Source organism: Musa acuminata, chromosome BXJ1-1, assembly GCF_036884655.1.
Source record: "Musa acuminata AAA Group cultivar baxijiao chromosome BXJ1-1, Cavendish_Baxijiao_AAA, whole genome shotgun sequence".
NCBI lineage: Eukaryota > Viridiplantae > Streptophyta > Magnoliopsida > Zingiberales > Musaceae > Musa > Musa acuminata.
In genome coordinates, this window is record NC_088327.1 from 9,401,458 (window position 1) to 9,422,470 (window position 21,013).

The following is a 21,013-nucleotide window of genomic DNA, read 5'->3' on the forward strand; positions in this document are numbered from 1 at the left end:
ACGCCATCACCAAGTGAATGACTCGTGGGAAGACATGCTCGCTCGAGACAAGATTCCCCGTGAATGATTCGTCACCATGTTTCTCGTTGCTGCGATGTGTAATAAAAGTTGGCACCTGTTGAACTTCCTACTTCTCAAGAACACATTCTTTCTTTAATCGAAACTGGTAATTGTTGGATGCAGTTCTTTGATCTATACACTGTTCATCTGATTCTGAAAAGAATCGGATGCGATGCCTGCAATCTTCTATGTCCTAATGCATCGAGCATGCACTAGGGAAAACAGCACAGCTTTGCCATTGTTGTTCTTCGCAGAACTCGTGTAGCTCACTTTGGAGCCACATATGATCATTCATTCATGCGATCATTCAGTGAGATCCAATACGCATATGATCATTAATTCATTCATTCTGACATTATATTATAGATAGTACATACAACAGACCGAGAAGCCACATGAGAGTGACATGAACGCTATTGAGAGAATCTAACGAGATCCTCCACTCCATAGTTAGTTGCATGAGATAATGACATTCGGTTGACATATTTGGACATATAATAAAAAGATTTTTTTATAAATAAATTAAAAAATTAGGATTTGATTGCCCCATAAATATCTTTTTTATCTTAAAAAAGTTTTGTCTTTTTTTCTCTTAAAAACTATATCTTCTCTCTTTACCTTTTTAATGATTCAATTAATATAAAACCTATATCGGTTTAAAATAAATTATATTAAATAATTTACTGATATATATCTATTTTACTTCATGTGGAAATTGAAAGCATATCCTTCTAATGTTTTATCACCCAAAAACGATGTATCTCAGGACCTACCTTTTGTAGACCAAATTTTTACCATAAGTTTATCATCTATTTAGAAACTCAAATATTAAGAAACATTGTAAGGATCCATCATATTCTAGTAAAAAAAAATAGAGGAAAATAGGAAAATGATAAATTATTCAAATGCCAAATAAATAAATATATATATGTCTAAAATAGAAAAAGTAACATAAATGTCTATCTAGGTACAATGTAAATACTTATAAAAAATTTAAATGGTTTTGACTAGTCCTTGTATTAGATACATAGTTTTTAATCTTACCCTAAAAATAGTGTATTTGATAGCAAGGCTTGCCTTTTATGGACCAAATTTTTACCATAGATTTTTTTTAACTATTTAGAAGTTTAAATATTAAAAAATATTTTGATGAAAATAAAAAATAAAGAAAATAAAAACAAGACAAAATATTTAAATAGTGAATAATATAAAAACATCATAAAAAATATATATATAATAGAAAAAATGACACAAATATTCATCTGATGTTACTCAAAGTTTCATAAAAAATTTACAGTATTTTAACTAGTCCTTATATCAGATATAAGGATTTAAATAAAAATAATAATGTATTTGATATAAGGATTTTTTTATTTTCACCAAAATATAATGGATCCTTGCAAATGTTTTTTAGCTTATTTGAGCTTATAAATAGGTGGCAAGGGTAAAATTTTGGCCTACAAAAGATAGACCCGAGTATTAGATACATTATCTTTGCGGTGAGATTAAAAATACTACATCTAATATAATAACCGATCAAAATGTTAGAAGATTTTCATGAAACATTTGAATGGCACCAAGATTGACATTTATGACATCTTTTATATTTTATTGATTTTTTAATATATTTTTCTGATATTATCATCATTTGAACCGTTTTCATTTCTTCATTTTTTAAATTTTCATAAAAATATGATACATCCATTTTTTAATATTTGATCTTCTAAATAGGTGAAAAATCTATCCCAAAAATTTTGTTAACAAAATCCAAGCCTTTGTATATATATATATATATATATATATATATATATATATATATATATATTTTAATGTTTAATTATTATTATTATTATTATTTACTTTATTATCAAAATTTTTAAGAAATTATTGATTATAATTTTTATTATTTACTATATTTTAAAAATGTTTATTTGTTATCTTTTGGTAATATAAAATGATATATTGAGTAAATTATTTAATATAATTTATTTTTGACATTAAGGTTATATATGATATTTTTTGGATAAATTTATTTTTTTAAGTGTTATAATCAATAAATAAATTATTTTTAAAAACTTAAAATAAAAAAAATAATTGCCATATAGAACTTCCAAATTTATTTTTATGCTTTTAAAACATTTTTACAAATTATTTAATATTTATATTTATTTAGATAAAATATATAATTAATTATAATTGGATTACTCTTGACTTTATTGTTAAAAAAATTAGTTTTAGAATTATTATTTATTATTTTAATAATTTAACATAGTTTATATATTAATATATTATTTTTAATAATATAAATCGATATATATCAGTAAATTATTTAATATAATTTATTTTGAACGTATCTATGTTTTAGATTGATTAAATAGGTTCATGATTCATTAGAAAGGTGGAAAGAGAAGATACAATCATTAAGGGAAAAAGATAAAAGTTGTTAGAGGATTACTTTTACTATTTTGAAAAATTAGGGTTGAAATTTCTTAAACTATGATTTCTTTTCGAGAATTCATATAATATCTTATATATTTCTAAATTTTGATGATAAAAAACCAGACAAAACTTTGTTATTGATTTCTTGAGAGAAAATGTGAAGGAGATTACTTCCTTCAAATAAGTAAATAAAATTTAATTATATAAATCTTATGTTTATTATTTAGATTTTTTGATATTATTAAGGTTGATAAAGTATTTTTAAAATTTTGGAGCGAATGTAAAGATAAGTTTCAATTTTCCTTCGATTAGGAAGAAGATTAGTCTCAAAGTTGATACATACATACATACATATATATACATATATACACATATATGTATATACACACATATATATATATATGTATGTACATATATATATATATACATACATATATATAAATACATACATATATACATACATATATATATATACACATACATATATATATATACATACATATATATATATATATATACATATTCATATATATATATACATATACATATATATATACATATACATATATATATATATTTATTTATTTATTTATTGCCCCTACCACGAACAATTAATTGGATAGACGGAACATTTGGCCGCGGTTAGGAGCGTGTTAACGAATCGGATAAGACGGGCACATAGAGAAAACACCAAGCACGACAACCTACGCAATAAGCCGAACAAGAACGCGATGCGATCAGCCGTGGATGTGAGATCGACGGTTCGGATCATCTGATGTCCCTGTTGGGTTCGCTGCAGTGGGGTACGTACAGCATTTCCCTCCTCCTGTTAAATGATTTGGATTGGTTATGTGGCACAAAATTACCTGGCGGTAACGGGAGGCAGCCGAACCCAGCTTTCGAATTTGAAATCTCTCACCAAGTCGACCGTTGCCTGCAAAGCATGAAAACTACACAGAGCAGAAGGTGGGGAAGAAGAGACAGACCTCTTCTGGTCGACGACGACGACGACGACTTCTCAAGATCAATCAAGCATGAGGCGCCACGGTTGGCAACTCCCTCTCCATCCTCTCCAGGTCTCCCACCCTCTCCCACTCCCCTGTAATTCTCCATTTCGTGCAAGTGATTCACGTAACAGTGTCGATATGATGCAGTTTGTGGGAATGGCTGTGTTCTGTTTCCTGGTGATCTCCTTCTTCGTTTTCCTCGGACCTTTTCTAGGGAACAGAATTCTCAAGAACACGATCCTGACGCTCTTCTTCTTCGCGGTGAGAGATCAGTCCCAGCTCCGATTCGGCCTTGTTCTTGAGCAATCCAAAGCGGTACTATCCTTCTGTTGCAGGCATTGTCGGTAGCGATCCTATACACGAGGTGCACTGCCATCGATCCATCGGACAGGACGGCCGCCAAGAAACGGAGGCGAAGCAAGTCCGCTGGCCTGCCGAAGCTGAACTACAGGTTCATGTTGTGGCAGGTGGTGGTGAGGTTCTTCAGGAAGGTAGAAGGCAGGATCCTCAGGCGCTGCATAAGGAGGAAGTACTTGGATCCATGGCACCCGAACGTCCAAATGCAGCCCCTCCTCTCCTTTCCTCTCGTATTCCTCGAAGACGCCGCCACAATGCCCGATCGGAAGGACGACGACATCACATTCTGCACTCTCTGTGACTTGGAGGTTCACTTTGGCAAATAGCAACCCTTTCTTGGTCCTCTGTTTGCAACCATCTCTCTCATCCATGACGTCTCTTCATTTTGCAGGTGAAGAAGCACAGCAAGCATTGCCGGAGCTGTGACAGGTGCGTCGACGGATTCGATCACCATTGCAGGGTGAGGAGCTCACAAGCCATCCTGATTCAGATGACCCACTTGTGTCTCTCTACCAACACATTGCTTTCTTGCAGTGGCTCAACAACTGTATTGGAAGAAAGAACTACACCACCTTCATCCTCCTCATGCTTCTCACATTGTTAATGGTCGGTACAGCCACGAATCATGTATGTGAGCTTCATCAGTCTGCATTCTCAACCGTTGTTCATGCAATTGTCTATTCTGCAGCTCATCATAGAGGGCGGAACTGCGTTTGTGGTCTTCGTTCGCTGCTTCACCAACGGAAAGGAGATCGCCAGCGAATCGAAAGAGATTCTCCATGCTGAGATTCCCAAAGGAGTTCTTGCAGCAATATCAGTTATTTCCTACAAGTCTCATGAACTGTTTTGGATCTCCCTCGAAACAAAGATGTTAGTGTGTTCTAATAATTATGAACTTCCTGTTTCTGCAGATGTTTCTGGCGCTACTGACGGCATATAGCACAGCAGCATTGGGGCAGCTATTTTTCTTTCATGTAGTTCTCATCAGAAAGGTAATCTATCATTGAGAATCAAAGAAGAACTCTTTCTTATTTCATAACCCTAAGCTGCATACTGAATCTTGCCTGCATTGTCATCATACTAGAAATTGCATAAAATGAAACAATCTCAGTGATTATTAGATCAGTTTTGATATCTTTTATTATCATATTTTCTTGGGTGAACCACAAAAGTTTTAACACAATGGTGCTTTCGAGTCATTGGAACAAACAATTTCACACTTAGAGACAGTTCTACTTAGAAATTGTGCTAGTAGAAAACATCATAGGGTGGTGAATTGCATAAAAGAAAACATTCTTAATGATTATTATTGATTAATAAATCAGTTTTGACATCTTTTATTATTATCTTTTTGGGTGAACCACATAATTCATTTTGGATTTGAATTGAATTACATAGGCAGGATCTGCTAAAGGATACATTCAATGACAATCATTAATGCTATAAGATTGTTTAAGCATAAAATTAGTTAATTTTTTCTATAAATTGTGATGATTATTTCTCCTCAACAAATATTCATAACCTTGTTGTCTATCAACTAAATCTATCGTAAAAGACCTCATAAAGTTGTTTGCCCAAAAGATAATGTGGAGAGATGTACAGTATTGCTTACACAATAACTCAATGGAACATTTGTAAGATAGATATGGGCTATACATCATTATTTTTAATGTTTAATGATGCCATTGATTTATTTCTATTGCTTTTAAGCATAATCATTAAGTATACAAAATTTCAGTCTTTCAAACAAACTTCTGGCTAGATGGGAACTAAATTCGGGAAGTTGATAGAAAAGGTTTGACATAAATAAGAATATAAAGCAAGCATGAAGATAATTTCAAACCTTAAAAGTAAGTCGAACCACAAGTGATAAAGAAGATGAAATCCGCTAGACTTGCTTCTGGATTTTGCTAATTTGTGTAATATCTGTTTTAACTATGACTGCAGGGAATGAGAACATACGATTACATCCTGGCAATGAGAGAACAAAGCCAGTCAGTTGATCCATTTGATGAGTTGTATTCATCTTCGGATGAAAGCGATGACTTAGACTCACCAGAAAGACCCACTCTGCTGTCTCGGTTCCGATGTCACAAATCTGAAAAAAGCCAAGTAAGATCACCACATGCCTGATTTTGCTGTAGCTAGGAGACTATCTTCATGTGACTTGAAAGGAGAAATTTCCATCTACTCGCAGAGCACCCAAAGATTATCGATAAGAATCGAAAAAGATTCAGACTCCTCAACTCCAAACAAGAAGACAGAATTCCACATCGACCCATGGAAACTGATCAAAATGAGCAAGGAGAAGACACTGATGGCAGCTGAGAGAGCAAGGGAGAGAATGAGACAGAAATTGACACCCATTGTAGCGACTGGACTGTCCATATCACCACTGAAACCACTGCCGCTGGAGATGAAACAGGGACCATTGATGAACCCAGAAGCGAAGAAGGTGATCCTTAGAGACACGACACCTGTTGTCCCGAGGGGGTGGTTTCCAAGTTCACCAAGCAGACGTCTCTCCAGCCCCAGGCGGAGATTCTCAGGGTCTCCTTCTCCAAGGCCTCAAAAGTACAGGAGCAGCTTCGACCCAAAACTGACAGAGGTTTCAAGGGAACTTGAGACATACATTTCCAAGCAGGTGCTGTGCTCTGTTCTTAAACAGGGTGAGGATGATGAGTCTTCTCCGAGATAGCTTGAAGCTACTCAATGTTCACCTTGCTTCCACTGGCTTCCCGCCACCTCTTATTTTACCTTTTCTCATCCTTTGAGAAAGGTTGACTTCAATTCAATTTCAATTAATTCATGTGTAGAAGATATGCCATAGTCAAGTCATCCCAAATTAGTAGCATAGTATGCATATTGAAAAATGTGTTTGTTGTCCATTCGTACCTTGGGTGATGTTGACTTCCACCCTTCATATGTTTTATGCTTCTTCATCAGAGGCATGATTTCATATCCCTGGAAATAAACTGATTAACAGTGAATAACTTTTTGATTACACAATGCTTGTAAAAGAAGAGGCTTCACAACTTTGTGGGAGAATGTAACCTTAACTGGAGGACCTGAATCAGTCAGGAAGCGTAGCTGTCACAGAACCTGTTCATGATCAGTAACTTTCATCTTCAGTCATAGACAACTCAAACCTCAAGTGAGGGAGAGACGGCAATCTAATAGGAGAAAATTATCTCCAACTTGTGTACACAGTCCATTGAAGAAGGAGCAGCTTGCATCAAATTGCTAATCTGATTCCCTTCTAATGGTGAAACAAATATTGCAGCTTGGATGAGCAAAGGAGATAGTCAACCCAGCCACTACAGAGATGGGATTGTCCAAAGCGGACATTGTCAGTCATATTCGCATAATTACTGGAACAATTTATGGCAAAATCATAGTACAAGGACTTCTTTCTCTACTTTCACTGGTTACAAGTATCTTTCAGTAGAATTTGTGATGTTTAACTCAAAGAACCTCATCCATCATATGGTACCAGAAAAGGAAATAAAACAATCTCATTATACAATCCATAAGTTTGCATCTACCTAAAGGCTTAGAGGTCCTAGAAAGCAAAATGCAATCTTCTGTTTGGAATCTGCTTTACCTGGGGGACATACTGATAGATGAGCTGACAGCACCTGAAAGCCAGCAAATTTACTCTCTTTTTTCTTGGAAGAACATGAAGATTTAGGAGAGCTTTCATTTTCTTTCACCTCATCCAGAAGACCAATTTTCTGCAATTGTTACAGGCAATTGAATAGCTCATTTTGATCATCAATAATTGAGACGTCATCACCTTCTAGTAGAGTTGCAACTGAGTTACATACGATTAAACCTGTCACATTCGCTTCTGGAGATTATGAAATAGAAAATGAATCAACCAAATCTTTCACGTATCTATTAAAGAATGAATCGTTATGCTGCACATAACCGTATGTGGAAGTGTCTAAATAGCTTCCCATGAACAATCAAAGCTGCCATTGCCACATCTCCAAGCTTCTTTTTCGTCAAATGCTGAACTAAACCAGCCATATGAGTGCTATTTATTGTACAAACAAGTCGAACAACAACGATTGTTAAATTCAAGAGGCAGTGTGACTCCAGTTCTCGTCTAGATAGGGCTCTACACATCCAGTCAGGAAGTCAAAAACCTGAATCAGTAAGGTATCATGGGAATTACCATAACTTTGCTCCCTGCATGAAGAACATGGAAGAAATGAATGATCGTTACAACCAGGGTCTGCAGTACCGAACTGTACCGCCCGGTATGGGCGGTACGTACCGGTCCGACCGGTTGCCGGTACGCGGACCGCCTGTTACCGGTCCGAGTGCACTATAGCACTGTAGCAGTGCTGCAGTACTCGGCACACCTGGGTGTACCGCTCGGTATACCGTACCGTACCGGTACCGAGCCTAGGTCGAAATACCGGTAGTGTACGGTATTGCGAACCTTGGTTACAACATCAATTTTACTCAAATTGAAAATTTTGTGCATGACCAGTAGCACAATAATTAGTTCAACCAGTGCATGATCACAGAATTTGCTGGAACAAAGCTATAACATTTTCCTTGTATTAAAGGCAATTAAGACATGCCAAATGGAAAATGGAAGACAAGTCCCAAAAAGTAAGCACCCTGATGTTTTTTTTAAAGAAAAAGTATTCATTACTTGCAGAGGAATATAACAGAACAATGATGAGAGAGGCTCATCAGAAGTCCAAAAAGAAGGGAACCGACAAGTTCTGCACAAGTTAAGGTTCCTGAAAAGAAAGCTAAGTTAAGGTTCCTGAAAAGAAAGCTAACTTAAACTACCTGCAACCTTTTGCAATGCTCTGCTATGTTAGAGACAATAGCTTTCAGGTGCCAATGAGTGCCCTTGACCCCATTAACAAAATTAACTGTCAGTTGCATCTGTGCAGCCCAAAATTTTAGACATGTTCACCTACTCTGCATACTTCAGCCCTTCAGATATTGCTAGACCTTCAGCCTCCAAGGCAGTATGAGATTTACCGTGAGCGTAAACAGCCACCTTTACTGAGTTGGTAGAGTCTTCGACTATAAATTAAATACCTGCATCAGGACAGAGTGAGAGATCCATCACATTCCAGGGTGAGGTCATGTTCCCTACAGGTGCAGAGACTGATACTGTCATTCTGCCTATTGATCTGCTCAGAACTAAGGTTGGAAGGCCTGGCCTTGTGGTGACAATGTTTGGCTTCATTCTTGTTCAACCAAAGAGTTCACAATCCAATAGAGATGAGGCTGAGAATCCATTTGGAATTAGGTTTGTCAAAACCTCTGCTTTCTTCCAACCAGGTCCTTGATTCAAAAAGTCAAAAAATTGATGGTGGAGGCCAAACTTCAACTGGAGATCATCCCAAAAGGTTTGAGGAAAGAAGCATTTAAAGAAGATATGATTAGGTGAGCCAATCTAGAGCTTACAAATAGGACATCCATCAGTCTGAGTGATGATTATGATGCAACCGACCAAAAGTTGGAAGCCTATTCCAACACACCGCAACATAGCTTGTTCTAGTACCTAATGAATTATGAGGCCATCACAAATGAAAATCTGATTTCAAACTCGAATAAGGTCGCATGCAGAATTGCAGATTATATATCACTCAAGAATGACATATTTTGTCATGGTAGTCATAATTCTCTCTTAAGAACGTTTCCCATATAGGTTTGAGCTACAGAGCACCAATTAAAATCAATACGGCACAATGAGAATTTGACATCTAGTGATCAACTATGGGTTTATCACCAGCCCCCCAAAATTGATGACAAGTTCCCAGCCAGAGTAACCCCAATCTTCAAATAGAAGTTTGAGAGACATATTTGCCATCCAATATCAAAGAGTTCCTCGTGGTCAAGTAAAATTCCAATTTGAAGTTGCAGTTCGGCTCATGGAAAGCAAAGAGCAATCTTTCAAAACTGCCTAGACTTGAAAAGAATTCAGAAGAGGAAAGTATATGCTATAGGGCACTATTCATCTCAAAGCCATGTGATTGTCAAAATCTTCCAGCCCCTCAGCTAATATTTTGCTCACTTTGTCATCACCAAGAGCTTTAAATACATCATCATTTTCATTCCTTCCATTTTTATTATTATTTCCAACAAGCAAAACATGGGTCTCAGCATCTGGGACCCACCCTTTATCAAGCATTGTGTCCAAAAAGTTACGGGCCTCATGCTTGTGTCCCTCTTTCATGAGACTATATATTACTGCGTTACACATTGTGGGACTTAGTAGTCCACATTTCTTGATCAGGCTATCTAAACTATGCATGACCAAATGCAATTGCGAACAACTTGCCAGTCTAACCACGAGTAGCTCAAGTGTTTCAGAGTTAGGAATAAAGCTGTCATGAACCATTTGGTTGAACAAAATTGCAGCCTCTCTCATCATAAACTTGGAACACAAGCCATGAATGAGAATGCAGTATGTCTTCACATCCAATGCACATCCTTCAACCAAAATCTGGGAAAGGAATGTTAAGATATCTTTTTCCTTGTTCAAATCTAAGAGACCAAGCAATATTGTGGAAATTGTGACTGAATTAGAAGATGAGCCATTAAAAACAGCGAGAGAACGCATTTTGATGGCTTCCTGCACCTTTCCATTGTGACAGATGCCTTGAATTAATTCACTTAGTGCATTACTAGTAAGCAAATCACCTTTACCAATAATGTGGTAAAATACCTCAGCAGATTCTTGGATCTTCTTCACAACACACAAACCCTCAATCAACTGCGAGCATGACTCTGAATCTAAAGAGAGGTCATACAAACAGGACAGTCTAAAGATACTTAAAGCATTCTCATATGCACCGATCTTACAGTACCCAGTTATAATAGCAGAATAAATAGTTCCATCAACCACAAAAGAAGAAGAAGAAGAAATAATCATTCTTCCCATAACTTGAAATGCTTTTCTGACAAGCCCTTCCTCACAAAGTCCTTTTATAAGAATATACCACGATAAAACATTAGTCAAACCCCCTTCAGCCATTTTCTTCAAGTAAACAGTTGCCTCCTGATATCTGCTGACATCGCAGAAACCTTTGAGCAAGGTGTTGTAAGGCTCGATTTCCAAAACTCGTCCTTCATCCAGGAAGCTCATGGCTTCAGTGAACTTCCCAATGTTGCAGAAACCATCCACAATATCCATGTACATATTAGTTAAAGGAGCAAGGCCTGAGTTTGTGATTTTACGAATAAGTTCTACAGCACTCTCTATTTGTTGATTGGCAGACAAACAATTAATCAGATAGCTATACAAATGTAAATCCAGATTGCCACCTGCATCTTCCCTAATTCTAAGCAACTTAATGACTTCTTTGAATCTGTTGATGCCGCAAAGAAGAGGTATAATACTATTATAGAAATCAAAATGTGGAGAGATTTGTAGATCCAGCATCTGATTCAATAACTCAACTGCTTTGTCTGCTCGTTCACTAGTGTAAAGAGCTTTAATGAGTATCTCAAATGTCTGGCTGTTTGGAAAGCACTGCTTCTTATCCATCCTATGAAACTGGGTTAGCGCTAAGTCCAAGCACCCAATGTCACATAAACCCTTTATTAAGTGATTCAATGTTTCAACATCTGGAAGAATCCCTGCTTTGACCATTTCCTTATAGACAAACATCAACGAGCAAAAATTTCCACCCTGTGAAGCAAAAGCATCTAATAATGCGTTGCATGTTGAGACTGATACCCTGTGTTTTGCCAAATTTGAAATTTTGAAAACCTGTAAAGCTTCTACAGGCCTATAATTTTTACAAAATGCATGGATCAAGTAATCAAAGGTCTGTTCTATATTTTGAAGTTGTAAATTAACCATCTCGTTCAAAAGAACCTCCATTTCTTCGTGATCTCCCACCATTCCCAACTTAAAAATCATATGGGCATAAGTCTCAGCTGTCTGCTGGAACCTTTTCTGCCTTGAAGCCCACTTAAACACCTTAAGAGCCAAGGTCACATCAGATGTAGAATCCAAGACATGAACAAGTCTGTCGGGATGAAGCCGATTCTTAAGCACATGTACCGCAGATACAAACTCAGCAGAATCTGGAGCGTCTTTGTCATCTTTGGGAGGACCCTGAACAAGTGCAGCACTTGCAATTGTGTAAGAACGATAATTTAGGGAGACCCAGATGGGAAGATGCCTCCGAATAACGAAGATTGGAGACTTTGCTGTCATTTCATCGAACAAGTGAAGGGCAAGAATTCCGTTCCCGTCGAGCCTACCGCAAAAGAGAATTGACCACCAGGTAAAGATGAATTACAACTTATTGCGCATAAAATATCAATCGCGACCGTAGGTGGAAGCAGCAGAACATGTCATAACAAGAATTCCCACCAATCCCCGCATAAAAGATTAAGCTGGAAAGAGAAATCTCGAAGCGCATGATGGACTATTACAAAGGCCATTACCAATTGATTCACACACGAAAGAACAGGAGGCAAGAATCGGCTGACCTTGAACTGGAACGAACATTGGCATCGTGCTATGCCGTAAAGATTAAGACGTGACATGGATCTCGGGAAACCGATCGAGTCGAAAGGATCGGCGTCGGGGGAGGCGATCGATATGGTAGGATTTATGGTGGCGCGCCTCTTTTGTGGGCCTGAAACCCACAGGAGACGAGGAGGGAAGGGGAGATGCGAGCAACGCTTCGAGATCGCGACGCGTCGGTTTTCGCTTGTTTTCACTTTGACCCGTTGTTCGAGTCACCCCGACGCCTGTGGGTGTTTTTGTTGTCGATGATGATGATGATGATAATAATAATAATAATAATAATAATAATAATAATAATAATAATAATAATAATAATAATAATAATAATAATAATAATAATGACGATGACAAGAGAAAAATTATTTTATTATATTTTGATGGGTTAATTATAGATTATATCTTTATATTTAAGAAAATAAAATATTTAATTTTATTAATAAAAATACCACACATCATAAATCAAAATGAAGCAGAATTAACACGCGATAAATATTACGATATTTTCATTATTAGAGTCGATAAAATAAAATAAAAATTTAAATATTTTACTTTCATAAATATAAAGATCATAATATAATTTTTAAATATATAAATATTAAAATACTAAATAAGTCTAACTATATGAAGTAATATAGTTGGTAAAGAATATTGACCGTATCATCCCATGTATTTGTGAATGATAAATGCTAAAGTATTTAGATTATTTAGGCTGATCTCGATGCACTCTCGACAGTTTTCTCCTATTCAAGTGAGTAGAGTCATATTTCAGCTTGATCACAAATAATTCACAGATATGGTTTGGTTCATTAGCAATTAATTCCACACTCGATCAGCATTAATGCAACCCAACATCCTCCTGCAGTATACAGCTAAAATTATAAATCAAGAGCATGAGAACAAAGAAGGCAAATAAGACGGGGGTTTAGACCACAAACCACAACCTCACCAAATTGCAATGGGTCGAGATTTCAATCCTATAAAATCTTGAGTTCAACAAAACCAACCAAATGCAAACAGATTGTCAATGTTAACATAGCAATCATGCAAATTTTAAGCTGCCCACACTGCAGAACAAATTCCATGGCCCCTCAAAAACACATTTGACATATGAGGGATTTGAAGGAGAGTACAAGACCAGTCATTCATCTGATAATACTCCAAAGCTGTATTAGTTATTGTGTCAAAAATATCCATTTGATAAAATAAAATATAAGTAAACAATATCCATGGATGCAATAAATCGTTCGTAAAATAAAAATATCTAGATATTTTTATAGCAATTTGATAATCAAGTCGATGTCGCTTCCAAGACCGACACTTGGACCAAAAGAGAAACCCCATATCCGAAAGTACACAGCTACCATGAATGATCCAACTGAGAGGGCAGAGAAATGAAGTTTCTCGAGTGAAGTAGAAGTCTCCATCTTCTCATCAGGGTCTGTCTGGTCTGATCTTCGCAATGGTGTCATTAGCTCGTCTAAGAATCAATAACTCTCCGCGCGAAAGACGGCAAGCAAAATGCAGCAGAATGAATCTGGGAAAGGCAACAGAGATTGCTAAGAAAATAAGATGGAGAAAACATTGAAGAAAAGTTTAGAATCAGAGGTACCTCAGAGTTGTAGAACTTTAAAGGTCCTACGGACTTGTTGGAATTCTCAGCCTCATCTATGTTGTACACAGGATGTTGGAAATCAACAGGTGGCCCTTCGGTGGAGCAAAGCATGAAGCCAATCACTCCGCTGAATTCACAAATCAAGAGTGCAACATGAAACTATTTTACTAAATAACTAAAAAGAGAGTAGACTGCTCGAAATAAGAGAAAATATAGATTTGTTCATGCCTTGGATATGTAGGTACTGTTGTCCAAGCATAACTCACAGAGCCCTTAAAAACTTGGCGACAATTAGAAACAATGTCTTCAATTATGTGCATATGAAGCCATATGCTTTCTGCCTGAGTGCATACAACTCCTCCTGGACGAAGAGCATTGGCAACTGATTCGAAGAAAGGCTTCTCGAAAAGTTCTTTAGCGGGACCTGATCAAACAAATAAAAGAAGTAAGACAACCTCAAGAAGCAACAGTGAAAAAAGAAAATCATAGATCTTACCTATTGGATCAGAAGAATCCACAATGATCGCATCATAAGTACCTTCAGGAACGTTCTTTAGGAATGCAACTCCTACATGTTTTGGAACAACGAAATCAACTAAACTGAGAATAAATTCAATGTTGCATATATCAACAAGGTTAAGCCAATAGCTAAATTACACATATAATTTTGTTGTGAATTCCAAAAGCCAGTGATATGACATGCATATTGATAAAAAAATTTGCGAATGTTACCATAGGGACCAATTAGAAAAAGACGCTGACCCTTGCTCAAAATTATTAGGTCATATTGGAATTCATATATATGGGCTGATACCACAATAATTAGTTGACGCAAGCACTGAATACTTGGCTTAGTCACATTGAAGGAAGCAATTACAGGTTAAAGACTAGGCAAATGGTCTGATCATAACATTTCTCACCAACTTGAGCAGAATAATTGTATAACAATTGCCACAAGTTACTTACCATCACCAACATGAAGAGTCACACGAGGATCTTCATATCCAACAGCCATGTTGGGGAAGAATTCCTTAGAAACCTATTTTAAATAAGAAGTCAAACAAAAATGAAAAAAATAATTAACTTTTACATGATATTTTAAGTCATAAAAAGCATATAAGAGATTTAATGCAATCTACGGCAGCAGCAACAAGCCAAATGTCCCAAATAATGTGATCTATTGAACAGAAAAAAAATATATACACAGTCTTATCTGGTAACAAGTCATCCTCACCTTCCAACCCCAAATGTGAGATGGAGGAAAAGTCATGTATAGCTTCCACAAGAAGTCATTTGAATCAGCATCACTAAGATTAGTCGAAAATCTTCTTCATGCAGTGCTATCATGATTTAGTTACTTTTAATAGTTATCGTTTGTTATTTAACTTAGCAGCAACACACTCTGCTCCAGCTTTTTGCTAAATCCATTTGACCTTATCTTTTTGTGTCAAAAAAATTCTTGAATAAATACAGTATAGAAGTTTTTATTTTCTATTAACAAGATGAATATGAGAAGTAAATTGAAGGTTCAGGCAACCAAGTTGATCCATGGAAATGATTCTCAGACTTGTAAAGTTGATTTGAATTTGCTACAATCTATATATGCCTGGTTCACTTGTGTCATAATTAATAGTTCCGATTTAGCAAATTGCAGCTATTAGAAACCCTAGGTGAGCATCAAACCTATTGGAGCCAGATCTTTCAATAAAAATCAAACTACTGTGGAAAGAGGTAACAGATTGTCTAGTGACTGTCGATTGCAAATGAAATTGTCCTTTGGAACTCAGATCCATAAGACAGGAACTGCAGATATCATCAAACACCTAAGTGCCTATTGAAATAGTACATAGATATAGCTCTGTAAAATTTACTAAAAGCTGCATGGTGTTGAGTTATTCCGTGGATCCCCGTCTTAAAATAAATTCAGGCCATCAAAAGAATATTCAGGATGACCATTCATGCACCAGTTGGTGCTTGATGGATGTTTGTGAAGGAGTTAAATAAAATTAAATTACATGAAAAGAGATGAGTAGCAAATCTTTAGCTTGTCTAAAGATTATCCAACCTTTAAGTATTGTGTTAAAGGGAAAAATAGTAGAAAAGGACAATTAGTAGAAAGCCCTAATCTTCTGTAAAAAGTTTCAGCAGCATCATGAGCGTACCATCAAACAGGTTCCAATACAGATTGTCTGCCGGTAGATTCTCAATAAATATAACTACAAAGAGGATCTTGGAGAATGTTATTTGCAGTGTTTTAGAGTGACCTTCATTCCAATAAAGCCAGATATCTACATCCATGTATTTTTTATGCACTCCGAATTATGAAGAACACCAAATTAAAGCATTAGAATAGGCTTATGAGCAAAAGCTACAGGTACTAAAAAGTAACAAGTATGATCTACTCACATCTATAACCATTTTATCAATTTCACATATGTCGATTTGCTCCACAGAAGAATAACGTGATACTTCTCGTAGAACACCACCATCACCGCCTCCAATAACCAGAACCTGTAATGATGACATTTTAATCCAACTATGAATACACAACAAAATGTATCAAAATACTAAAGTTCTTGTCAGATTGTATGTTTGTAGTGGCAAAAGAACAAATTCACCATAGCCACCAAACGGTCAAGTTTAATGGATCCCATAATATACAAAATTTCAAACTATATAGCTCAAAGAACTTATCAACCATTGGCTCCCTTATGGCATGGCCGTCAATGTGGCAGAACTAGTAATTTACTATTTTAACAATCCAACCATTTAAACAAAGAGTCAAAGAGAGAACAAAATGAGATGTTCATTATCTTTTCATCAGATGGATAGCACCATAAGTTGGAATACTAACTAAGATCTTCTCCATTTTATGTAGCAGCTATATAGCACTATGGGAAAAGAAAATGAATTTTCATGGTTTCAAGAGAAAGCTACAGAATTTGCACGAAATATATGTAACTCAAAGTTCAGAAATAAACCTTTTTAGGGTTCAGAATAGAGCAAAGTGGAATATGAGTAATCATTTCTTGGTAAGCACACTCATCCCTCTCTGTCAATTGAATGACCCCATCCAAGACGAGAACTTTCCCATAAGTGGAAGACTGACATTAAAAATAACATTAGAAGTAGCAAATGCGATCACAAAATTGGGATATTTATCATGTTAACACCAGAATTAAGATTGTTTACTTGGATAGAGTACCTTAAACACCACAACATTTTGGAAGTCTGATTTTCCTTGAAATAAGACCTTCTCCACTTTTAACGAGTGGGCCTCTCCTGCAAATAGCAGTGCAAAAACTTACATACTAACTGTTGAACAATATAAGCTACCAGTATGATTTCATACATTTTTTATGCTTTTTGACAATCTTTACCTTCAAACGTTCACTTTTTAAGTTATATAGAAAATTTAAATACTTCCAGATTTCTAGAACACCATTATTTTCACATCCAGCATGTAACTTCCCACCGAATAATCCAAAAGGATGGTCCAAGTTTTCTTCTGGATCAACTACTCTATAGGATATCAGGAAAAAATATATATAATTAAAATCTTGCATGTTTCCCAATGGAAACTATAGGAAGAGACAAAATGAGCCATCAAATTTTGTTCAGATGGTACACAAACAAATATAACTAACAGGAGGCAGTATGGCCATGTAAGGTTCGTAAGCATGAAAATATATAACCTTCATATTTTTATTTTCATCTCTTTTGGAGGATCTTAAACTACCCTCAGAGATGTGGCTTGTTAGTCAGTTGGCACCATAGGTATACTCTTAAATCTTTGGCCACTACAGAAAGAAACACGAACATTTCGAGAACCAGTTTTACATAGCATGAAGCTATTACCAAATTGCCGACATTCAAGTGTTCCAATAAAGGACCAGTCTACAGCTTGAAACCAAATAGACTAGAACCGCTAACGCACAGAATCTGGAAAAAAGTAAATTATCTAAAATGCTGAAGTGAACTACAAGCTCTATACAAAGACATTGGTTCAAAGACGTCATTATCAAAGCAAAGAAACATAAGATTTCAGTAAGCTTATCCAGATTTCCTCAACTATTTACTAGAGAAAACATGAACGGCAATCTCCCAGCCAAATGGGCAGACGAGCTAAATCAACGCTACAATGCAGAAAACAAAGAGAAATATCAACATAATCATCCAAGATAGGCAAAATGGTAATGTCTAACGATCATCTACCGAGTTATCAAAGATAAAAAAACAGATAGACCAATTCAAAATAAATCGATCAATCTTTTTTGACACACAACAAATAACGGATAGAAACACATATATCCCCTGTGAAAGCACAATAAGGTAAAGAAAACAGAATCTTAAAAAAATAAAAAGGCGATTTTTTTATAGTGCAAAAAACAGCGTCCAAACACCTATCTAGGGCGATAGACATCTCTCGCTTTCATAGATACACTGGCATGTTCTTCCACCCCCTCTAGTCATCAATGTTTAGCAAGCCAAAAAATAGTAGACACCTCAATCACGGCAACTAAAACCCTGAGACAACAATCTAAATAGCACGATCCGTAGAAAGATAAATCATCAGAATTTCAAATAAAGAAACACACAACAAATTCCAAATAGAAACAAACAACAAAAACAGAATCTTGAAATAAAAGACGAAGAATTTTGAGTGCAAAAAACAGGGTAACAAAAGACGTATGTAGATCGGCATCTCCCTCGCTTTCATAGCTACGATTACAAGCACTTCGCTCCCACACCCAGCAATGTTTAGCAAGCCAAAAAGACAGTAGAAATCTCAATCCAAATAGAACGCAACCCGAAGCAGGGGAATCAAAACGATTCCAGATAAAGGGAGCCCGACCTGGCCACATGGGGTTGATCTCGGAGAACCACCCGGGCATGATGGCCGATAAGCCATCGTTGGTCAGGCCCCCGTTGACCTGCTGCACCGCGCCACCGACCTTCTCCTTCTCCCCTCCTCCTACCTTGACGCCGCCTTCCACTTCCATGTCCGCAACACGGTTCTCTCTCTCTCTCTTCTCTCTCTCTCTTTCTGGCTCTGTTTCGACGCGTAGCGCTCGGCTCTATTTATAGAGCAGCAAAACACATGATAGAAACCTAACTCCTTTCTCGCCATATGATGTCCCCAATTTGTAGAGGACTAATTTGTTTACTTTCTTGGCATTGTAATTTATGTAAATCATAATAGAAGTCGAATTAGAAAAAAAAAATCATAATACAAATCTAATTTTAATGTATATAAATCATAATAATAATAAATAAAAATATAAATTAATTCCGAATAAATATATTATTGATATGTTTGGGTTTTTTCCATTTTTTGAAATGATAAGGTCAAATAATATTAATCAAAATTTAATAAAATATAATTTTTCAAATTTATTTTTAAATATAGATTTAAATTAAATTTAGATTATTAAATATAAAAGTCAATAACTAACTTGTATAATGTAATAATGTATTGTTATATAGCATTTTCTTTATTTATTTATTTATCTATACATCTTCATATTTTATGGGGGCATGACATTAACATATGGTTTCTTTTTCTTCCATTTCAAAATTCTTTATATATATATATATATATATATATATATATATATATATATTAATCGAGATTATGAATGATATGAAACACGTTAAAGAAAGATATGTGACAAATTGACAAGAAAAATTGGAATTCACGTATTTATTGAATTTCAAATTTCTAGGAAAATTTTCTTTCATGAAAAATAATGATAAAAACGATTTTATAAAATAATTATACAATATAAAAAAAATGTTAGAAATCAGTGGTTGTCACCGATATTCTGGTTGATATTCCGATGCTCTTTTTAATGACAAGTATATAATGAGCGGCGATGGCGTGGCGGTGGTGGCGGTGGTGGTGGTGGTGGTCACAACGTATTGGATTGAGTGATACCATTGGAATAATAGTCCAACAATGGCACCAATTTGTAGGATTATAATACGTCATTAAATGCCTTTGGCCAAAACATCGGGTTTCTTGTCTTCTTCCTTTTGCTTTCTTCGATTAGATTCCCGTCCTATCTCACCCACCAATTGGGACCTATTGTCCATAAATATATATTATATGCTATCATCTCTATCACTTCTGATTCGTTATTTATTTATTTTTTTCAAAATTAATAATGATATATTTTTTTAATGCTAAGTTATTCGAGAGATATTAGATTTAATGAATATATTAAATTATTTTTAATAATTTATGCTTTTGATGTTAGTGGTAGCTTTTAATTTTACACCACAAGTGATTTCATCAACCTAAAATGAATTGTGAGTTGACGTCGTTGACTCGTGCTTCCGGTCGATTGTAATATATTCTCGTTGACCTTTACACTCCATTCTGTGACTCAAGATTGACTTATTGGGTGTTTCTTTTGGGCATTGATTGGTACGACGGTCGGCTTAATTAGTTAAATAGAAAAAATGAAGAGACATTATTATCGATATTTTTATTTGATGGATGTTAAGACAGACGCATCATGCTGGAGAAATTATTATACTGAGATCGATGTGTACTATGTTATGTGTTGTTTGGTTAGGATATGGGAGATCGATGTGTTTTGAGCTTTTATCATGGATAAACATATTGCATATAGAAAGTATTTTGTTTAATAAATATCTCATATGAATATAGGATATACTCGGGATATGGTTTATTTAATTAGAGCATATCAATTTCTTTCCTACTTATATCTTAGATGTATCGCTCTTATGACATATTTTATCCGAGTATCTAGATCGATTAGGTGGATATGAAGCACATTAATGCTTATATTTACATTACATGATCTCAAAACTAACCAACTTAAATATGAATCAAAAGACATAATTACTTTTATAAATCTTACTTACTTAGATGGCTTGTAACTTCGTTAAATAAGAATACTACTAACTCTATCGAATCATAGAATTACCTCTATTTAGTTAGTGTTTAGTAAGGTAAAGCATGTTGACGTGTTATACTTTATATTC

The 21,013-nt window shown here is 35.5% G+C and overlaps 3 protein-coding genes across 14 annotated transcripts; 1 reads left to right on the forward strand and 2 right to left on the reverse strand.

The window, feature by feature from the left end:
- The first annotated feature begins 3,469 nt into the window (after nucleotides 1-3,469).
- On the forward strand, nucleotides 3,470-6,561 carry LOC135669918 (protein S-acyltransferase 18-like). The gene is made up of 9 exons (XM_065178631.1): nucleotides 3,470-3,575; nucleotides 3,654-3,767; nucleotides 3,842-4,171; nucleotides 4,255-4,323; nucleotides 4,398-4,469; nucleotides 4,552-4,680; nucleotides 4,775-4,855; nucleotides 5,811-5,975; nucleotides 6,061-6,561. Exons 1-9 carry the CDS (start codon nucleotides 3,534-3,536, stop codon nucleotides 6,559-6,561), a joined length of 1,503 nt encoding a protein of 500 aa, XP_065034703.1. The 5' UTR covers nucleotides 3,470-3,533.
- Nucleotides 5,674-12,591, reverse strand: LOC103993854 (pentatricopeptide repeat-containing protein At1g09900-like). Of its 12 annotated transcripts, none has more exons than XM_065178591.1 (5): nucleotides 8,676-12,591; nucleotides 7,468-8,057; nucleotides 7,070-7,180; nucleotides 6,918-6,965; nucleotides 5,674-6,827 (listed from the first exon to the last, which is right to left on the reverse strand). In XM_065178591.1, the coding sequence occupies exon 1, from the start codon at nucleotides 12,067-12,069 to the stop codon at nucleotides 9,856-9,858; it is 2,214 nt and encodes a 737-aa protein (XP_065034663.1). In that variant the 5' UTR covers nucleotides 12,070-12,591; the 3' UTR covers nucleotides 5,674-6,827; nucleotides 6,918-6,965; nucleotides 7,070-7,180; nucleotides 7,468-8,057; nucleotides 8,676-9,855. The 12 variants fall into 12 exon arrangements, with proteins under 12 accessions (XP_065034663.1, XP_065034696.1, XP_065034689.1 ...); XM_065178624.1 differs by having other exon boundaries at nucleotides 5,674-6,647; nucleotides 6,759-6,827; nucleotides 7,070-8,057; XM_065178617.1 differs by having other exon boundaries at nucleotides 6,918-8,057; nucleotides 8,676-12,112; nucleotides 12,348-12,591.
- A 937-nt stretch (nucleotides 12,592-13,528) lies between these two features.
- Nucleotides 13,529-19,069, reverse strand: LOC103993837 (spermidine synthase 2). Its single transcript, XM_009414039.3, has 9 exons — nucleotides 18,855-19,069; nucleotides 17,205-17,281; nucleotides 16,981-17,103; nucleotides 16,406-16,510; nucleotides 14,966-15,038; nucleotides 14,496-14,567; nucleotides 14,228-14,423; nucleotides 13,997-14,126; nucleotides 13,529-13,921 (listed from the first exon to the last, which is right to left on the reverse strand). The coding sequence occupies exons 1-9, from the start codon at nucleotides 19,000-19,002 to the stop codon at nucleotides 13,865-13,867; spliced, it is 981 nt and encodes a 326-aa protein (XP_009412314.2). The 5' UTR covers nucleotides 19,003-19,069; the 3' UTR covers nucleotides 13,529-13,864.
- Nucleotides 19,070-21,013: the final 1,944 nt, after the last annotated feature.

Coding starts and splice junctions, on each gene's coding strand:
- LOC103993837 (XM_009414039.3), bottom strand. CDS start 19,002: ATGGAAGTGGAAGGCGGCGTCAAGGTAGGAGGAGGGGAGAAGGAGAAG. Junction 16,511..16,980: donor CTATTCTGAACCCTAAAAAG/GTTTATTTCTGA, acceptor TCATCATTACAG/GTTCTGGTTATTGGAGGCGG. Junction 13,922..13,996: donor TAAAGTTCTACAACTCTGAG/GTACCTCTGATT, acceptor TGCCTTTCCCAG/ATTCATTCTGCTGCATTTTG.
- LOC135669918 (XM_065178631.1), top strand. CDS start 3,534: ATGAGGCGCCACGGTTGGCAACTCCCTCTCCATCCTCTCCAG. Junction 3,768..3,841: donor TGACGCTCTTCTTCTTCGCG/GTGAGAGATCAG, acceptor CTTCTGTTGCAG/GCATTGTCGGTAGCGATCCT. Junction 4,324..4,397: donor GATTCGATCACCATTGCAGG/GTGAGGAGCTCA, acceptor GCTTTCTTGCAG/TGGCTCAACAACTGTATTGG.
- LOC103993854 (XM_065178617.1), bottom strand. CDS start 12,069: ATGACAGCAAAGTCTCCAATCTTCGTTATTCGGAGGCATCTTCCCATC.